Source organism: Conger conger, chromosome 17 (genome assembly GCF_963514075.1).
Source record: "Conger conger chromosome 17, fConCon1.1, whole genome shotgun sequence".
NCBI classification, from domain to species: Eukaryota; Metazoa; Chordata; class Actinopteri; order Anguilliformes; family Congridae; genus Conger; species Conger conger.
In genome coordinates, this window is record NC_083776.1 from 37,698,229 (window position 1) to 37,705,527 (window position 7,299).

Consider the following 7,299-nt stretch of genomic DNA (forward strand, 5'->3'; position numbering starts at 1 on the left):
AAGGTTGAGGAGCTCACCCATTGGGGAGGACCTCACTGAGAGGAGTCAGGTGATGTGGTTTGGGCACCTGAGACGCTGCCAGGGCACCTCCCTATGGAGGTGTTCCAGGCATGTCCACCAGGGAACAGACCCAGGGAACAGACTCAGGGAACAGACCCAGGGAACAGACCCAGGGAACAGACCCAGGGAACAGACCCAGGGAACAGACCCAGGGAACAGACCCAGGGGCAGACTCAGGACATGCTGGAGGGATTATATTTCCTGGCTTGGTCACTGGGGAGCGGGACATCTCTGTGTGCCCTGTTGCCACAATGACCCTGGATTAAGCAGCTAGAGAATGGATGGGTGGCCTCCCTACCCCAGCTCAGTCATCCTGCCATTTGGACTTTTAACCCAACCTGGTATTCCCGCTGCGTGGCCTTTCTAACCCAGCCTGGTATTCCTGCTCTGTGGCCTCTTAACCCAGCCCAGTATTCCTGCCATGTGGCCTCTTAACCCAGCCCGGTATTCCAGGAATGTGGCCTCTTAACCCAGCCCGGTATTCCTGCCCTGTGGCCTCTTAACCCAGCCCGGTATTCCAGGCATGTGGCCTCTTAACCCAGCCCGGTATTCCAGGCATGTGGCCTCTTAACCCAGCCCGGTATTCCAGGCATGTGGCCTCTTAACCCAGCCCGGTATTCCAGGCATGTGGCCTCTTAACCCAGCCCGGTATTCCAGGCATGTGGCCTCTTAACCCAGCCCGGTATTCCTGCCCTGTGGCCTGTCTAATGCTGTGTAGAGAGTGTAACCCAGAGATACCTTCAGCTGCAGCGACGTGAAGCGCAGTCCTGGAGTCGTAGTCCCTCTGCTCCATGTCCATGGAGGACAGTGCAAACCTACAGGGGACAAATAGTCAGCCCAAACCTACAGGGGACACACAGTCAGCCCAAACCTACAGGGGACACACAGTCAGCCCAAACCTACAGGGGACACACAGTCAGCCCAAACCTACAGGGGACACACAGTCAGCCCAAACCTACAGGGGACACACAGTCAGCCCAAACCTACAGGGGACACACAGTCAGCCCAAACCTACAGGGGACACACAGTCAGCCCAAACCTACAGGGGACACACAGTCAGCCCAAACCTACAGGGGACACACAGTCAGCCCAAACCTACAGGGGACACACAGTCAGCTTATTACTGGCAGGTTACTGGCTAGCCTGTACATGCACATATGAGAGTGTGTGTCAGTATGTGTATTTGTCAGTGTGAGTGTCCCAATGCAGTGGCAGCCTGTGCTGTGGGCTTCCTGTCACTCATGCTGATCCCAGGGTTATGAAGTGCTCCATACCTGCGCAGGGCGGACACGTCCCCCGTGTAGGCGGCGAACAGCAGGTTGATCACTGACTTCACCTGAAGGGAGACACAAGAGCCGTTTGGGGAATGGCTGCCGTGACAAAGAGGAAGCGGCTGGGAATCACAAGGCCAGGCTGATCCAGAGCCAGGTCCCCGGCCCTCAGGGCCCACTCAGAAACACACAACAAATAAAAAACGTACAAAAACGTAATGTTTAGTTATGAAAACACAATAAACCAACAAACATTCATTAAATGTCCCCCTGTAGGTTCTCCAGTGATGATTTATGTCTGTATGTTTCTCAGAATAGAAGCAATTAAAGCTCCACTGTTATGAGAAGGCCAGACTAACGTAAGGAAACGTCTTCACTCCCAGGTCTCACCTCAGCTACAGTAAAGCAGGGGCTCTTTACAGACTGATTTCAGACACATTCTACAAGATGACTGAAAGAGATGGTATCGGGAAAGGTCTTGCCAGAAAAATCTATCTATAAATATATAAACATATAAGAATATATAAAGTCTGGTCTTTTTTCTCACTCTATATGAAAAAGACCGTTAAAAAATAACTAGATTCTTAGCATCATATCAGCCCATTGTACACTGTTACCAGAGTCAGTGTCATACAGTGGGATGGCCACTGGGAGGCTGTGAAACTTATTTGCACTTTTTGCCACATACTGTATCTAAACCAGCGAAGACTGGTGAGATACAGAGGTTGAATTGATGTTATGTGTGCAGAGGCTGGACATTTGAATATTCATGTATTCACAATTATAAACATAAATGTTGTAATTTTTTCCTTCTTCTTTACTTAAGTGCAACAGTCCCACGCTGCACGTTCCATTGGGAATTGCTCCAACTAAACATATGACTAAACTATTTTAAAATAGGAATAATAATTTGATAATATACACACATACAACCTCTGAAGACATAATATCACCACACAAACTGCTTTGGAGTTTTTCTTTTTCTTTTTTTCGGCTTTAAACCACAAGCTTGTGAAGCCCCCAATACTATCCATTGTAAAGGCAGCAAGTGGTCTGGAAATGTCAAATATCTTTCACCTCACACAAAATCTCTCTGGGCCAATCAAAAACATACAACAAAAATACAAAAAATATATTTTTTAAAAACACCATGAAAAATTCATCTTGATTTGAAAATATGACAAATTGGCCTCTCTTAAAATGCAAATAAATACATGGGGTAAAATTGATATATAGTGTAGATACCGTAAAAAAAAAAAAAGGAAAATAACAAAATAAAGAGAGCAAAAATGCAGTGACAGAAGTGCAAAGCTGAATCGCTGTTTCCCTCTCCTCTCCCTTCCCTTCAGCAGAGTGAGATCCATTCGGTGCGTGTATGTCTGTAATATGTCTCCACTGAATGCTGAACAGCCACAGTGCACAAGTTTCAGTGATTTCCACACCTCCCTGGCCCGGTGGCTGTTCGAAAATACATCACACTTTCTCCCTCACCATCTCAGCCGAGGTGAGCCATGTCTGCCTGCAGAACTTCCCATTTTTCAGGAAAACAACCTCATCTGAATGGCTGCCACTTTGGGCGAGGCTGAGTTAGCCATAGAGCATAAACGATGTGAGAGCTGCTTCAGTAACTCCGCCGCTTGTAGGTCCTGATGGTCTCTACTGGCATGAAGCAGAGTTATGAGGCAGAGTTATGAAGCATACGTTCGCTTCAGGCTCCTTGTCTGCAGTAAGACTGCAGGACAGCAATGTCTAACAATTCACTTCTATTCTGCTAAATATAGTTCCACAAAAAGTTTCCTCCAGGCATCCATACAAACATGACCTGCCATACAGAACATTACCCGGTCATGTGACTCCTCAATCGGTGTGTCCACTTTTCAGAAAGACGACGCCTTTCATATACACAGCATTAGGCTGCTAATGGTGCATTTCTGGCCAATAAATGCACAGGAAAGCAGTTTTCTGCTTTCTGTTTCTGAAAATCTGCTTCACAGACTGAGCTGTAGCTACAACCCAAATTACAGAGATTACAGAGCCAAACATACAACGGACAACATAACCAACTTAAAGGTAGGGTTCAAAATAATTTATTTAATCATACGAAAATATGCATGTTAAAGGGGGAAAATATCAGAGAATTAAAATGAGAGTAAAGTCCTATATATAACAAAATTGAGAAACATGTTACATACACTGTGATAAATACTTCCACACAAATGCTGGTACTGCATTCAAAAACCATCTCTTATGGACAACAACTGTGTTTTGGTAACAATCTGGTTACTCGTAGATGTTCAAAGGCATGGTATCTTTATTCTTTATCCTGAAATGGCTAGTGTGTTACATCAACATTAACACATAGAGTCAACCTCCCAAAGTTGCATTTAAGAAACACAATAGTATGAAGGCCTTTTTAAAATTAAAAACTATAAAAACTTCTGACACGAGGTAACTTTGTGTAAATGACTAAGGACTGATTGACTCTTCCCAGTTGAATCCACAGTGAAGTAAGCTTCTGAATGCAATGTACCACACGAGGTAAATACTAATCTGAAAATACATTTCTTCATACAAGCAGTACAAGCATAAAAGTAAACAGATTTTCAAAATAAAAAAACCTGTCGCAAGCCTACACAATATCAAGAGCTGTAAATATATCACATTCAATCACAGAGACTGCAACACTCCATTGATACCGCTAGGAGAGACAATAGCGTATACCTTTTTTTCCAGCATGGTCTGACATTAATATATCAAACTATTGAAAAATATTTCCTATGTAAAGCAGCACAACATCTAAGGCCTCTGTTCAAAAATTCATCAGTCCCAAAAATACAGCAGGAGAGAAAGCAGACTCTTTTGGGAGAAGCATGGAATGTAGCTAATGCTAACAGGTTCTATTCACTGCAGATTAGCATCTAAGGCCTCACACCACTAGCGCCGTTAGAATCTGCTCCAGCCCATAAGCAGGAGGGGAGCAGCTTTGCTAAAGGCTAATGGAGTGTTTACGGAAAACGGATTCTCTTTGGGGCTTCTGGCGTGGTGTTGAGCTTCGCCCACGGGTAAAAATATCATTCCAGCCATTATCCAAGCCAGACAGCTCTAAATAAACTTGCATTTTCCTGCTGTGGATGAAACCCGAAAGCAGAACCATTTATTAAGGAGCAAATACCTACATTTTCAGTTAGAAATAGACTAAATGAATATTAAAGTAGATATTACCAGAGGAACTGTAACCTCAACAACCACTTCAGAAGCACTCACAGGTCCCCTGCCAGGTAAGAACGTTTTGTTCTGTGAATGTGACGAAGGTAGTGTGTGTAAGAAGCTCAAGTCCATCACACACATTCTGTAACACTGCTGCACTGTCGTGCCTGCCAAGCACTCTCCCCCACTCTCTTTGGTTTTAATGACAAAGCGTCAAAAAGAAAGAAAACAAAAAACAGAAAGCAAAACCATCCACTCTGGCTGTTGTTACACCCAGGAGATAATTTCACACATGTACCCCCCAAAACAACAAAACAAAAAAAAAAAATACAGCAGTACAGAGCAATACACATGGTGACTTTTACAACCCACCAGGAAATAAATACTTTTCTTGATATTCCACATAAATAAAGAATAATTGGGGGGGGGGGGGGGGGGGCGACACCCCCTTGACCTCCCCCGCCCCCCCAGTATGTCAGCAGATCCTTTAGTTTTGGTCGGCGACACTCTCCATCCTATAGACTACAGTGGTGGAGCTGTCCTCATTGCACTCTGTAGGGCTGACCCGTTTCCATAGTGATTCTTTAAGAGCCAGCTCCTTCTGAAGGCTTTCGTAATCCATTGGTCCAACGGGTTGCTGCTGTTTGAGCAACACGAATAACCTGTTAGTTTTGTTTTTTTCCTTACTTACAGGAGACCAGCTGTATCAGTAAATAGGGCATTTATTTCTCCAGTGGAAAAAAAAACAAAACACATTCAATTTGGATGGTGCTGAACTAATTGTGCATACTGTAGATGTCATTGAATTGAACTTTTAAAAAATAAAAGTTTTAATTGCTGCATACTGTATATGCTAATAGTGTCTACTTGTGCTGTATATGTACATACAGGCATGAGGCTGTTATTTTTTACAGAACAGGGTGGTAACATAAAGGATCCTGCTTCCCTGTTGTAAGCGAGCTACATCAAATCTTGCCCGTTGAGTTTGATATGCAAATTAGAAATTAAATACTGAAAGAGAAGCCAGAACACACACACACACACACACACACTCACACTCACACTCACACTCACACTCACACTCACACTCACACACACACACACACTCACTCACTCACTCACTCACTCACTCACTCACTCACTCACTCACTCACTCACACACACTCACACTCACACATCTCCACACACACTCACACACACACACTAACTCACACACACATACACACACACACACACACACACACACACACACACACACACACACTCACACTCACACTCACACTCACACTCACACTCACACTCTCACACACACATACACACACACACACACACACACTCACACACACACACTCACACTCACACATTCACACACACACACACACACACACACACACACTCACACTCACACTCACACTCACACTCACACTCACACACTCACACTCACACACACACACACTCACACACACACACACACACACACACACACACACACACACACACACTCACACTCACACTCACACTCACACTCACACTCACACTCACACACACACACATACACACACACACACACACACACACACACACACATATAGTACAGTAGCACCAGGGACATTCCTCAGGAGAGATGCCACTTGCTTCAGCAAATGTTCAGACACTTTGTCTAGTTTCAGGACAGGCTGTCAGTCATGTGACAGTCAATAATGGTTCGGATTGGTTGGTTGTGACAAAGCTTGCTGAAGGCAATCATGGCCCTGTTTGATGAAGCAAAATAGTTAGCTGGATAACTGCACTGACTAAAACCCACAAAGCAGGATTACTGAGTTAGCTGGATAACTGCACTGAGTAAAACCCACAAAGCAGGATTACTGAGTTAGCTAGATAACTGCACTGAGTAAAACCCACAAAGCAGGATTACTGAGTTAGCCAGATAACTGCACTGAGTAAAACCCACAAAGCAGGATTACTGAGTTTGCTGGATAACTGCACTGAGTAAAGCCAAGACCCGTCCTAATTCTGGAACATTGACTGAAGTAAAAAGAGCTGGACTGAAGTTATCCATCCCCCCAGTTTCCTGAAGATCCACCAGTTAAAGTCGCAGACCTCAGTAGAATGGAGACAGACACATGAAAGCACACTGCAGGATATTTGGCATGTTGCACCAAGAAGCTGAAGCCGGCAAGTAGTATCTAGCACTACAGTAACACAGTCTAACTTCAGGGGCCAGGTTTTTACTAACACTGCAGTAACACAACCCAATTTTAGGGGGCGGGTTTGTACTAACACTGCAGTAACACTGTGCAACTTTAGGGGGAAGGTTTGTACTAACACCGCAGTAACACTGTGCAACTTTAGGGGGCAGGTTTGTACTAACACTGCAGTATAACACAGTCCAACTTTAGGGGGCAGGGTTGTCTTTCAACAGGACATATTAATAGTGGTAGTAAATATGCACATGATTCCCATTATTTCTGCGGATATATCCCTGACTCCCGAGCACTAAAAGCAGTGGTCCTCACTCCTGGTCCTGGAGAGCCACAGGGTGCTGGCTTTTGTTGTTACTTTTTGTTGTTGTTACTTAACTGATCAATTAAACCAGTTAATTACACAGTTAACTAATGCCACCTGGTCTCTTGGATCTGAAGTGGTTGATGATATTAATGTGTGGTAAGTGAGGACTAGGAGTGAGGACCACTGATTTAGAGATCTATGATTTTTGTAGGTCTTTCCCAGCTTACTACACCATCAGCCTGACCTATACTCT

General features: G+C 44.4%; 1 protein-coding gene across 2 annotated transcripts in view; it reads right to left on the reverse strand.

The window, feature by feature from the left end:
• The window catches only part of LOC133116225 (glutaminase kidney isoform, mitochondrial-like), a 49,223-nt gene that overhangs the window by 5,161 nt on the left and 36,763 nt on the right, over positions 1-7,299 (reverse strand). Inside the window, exons 15-16 of one of the 2 annotated variants that reach the window (XM_061225578.1) lie at positions 1,335-1,396; positions 799-875 (exon numbers count right to left, since the gene is read on the reverse strand). In XM_061225578.1, coding sequence (XP_061081562.1) covers positions 799-875; positions 1,335-1,396 — 139 coding nt within the window. Of the gene's footprint in view, positions 1-798; positions 876-1,334; positions 1,397-3,402; positions 5,179-7,299 lie in introns of those variants that run through there. The other variant, XM_061225579.1, reaches the window with a different exon arrangement.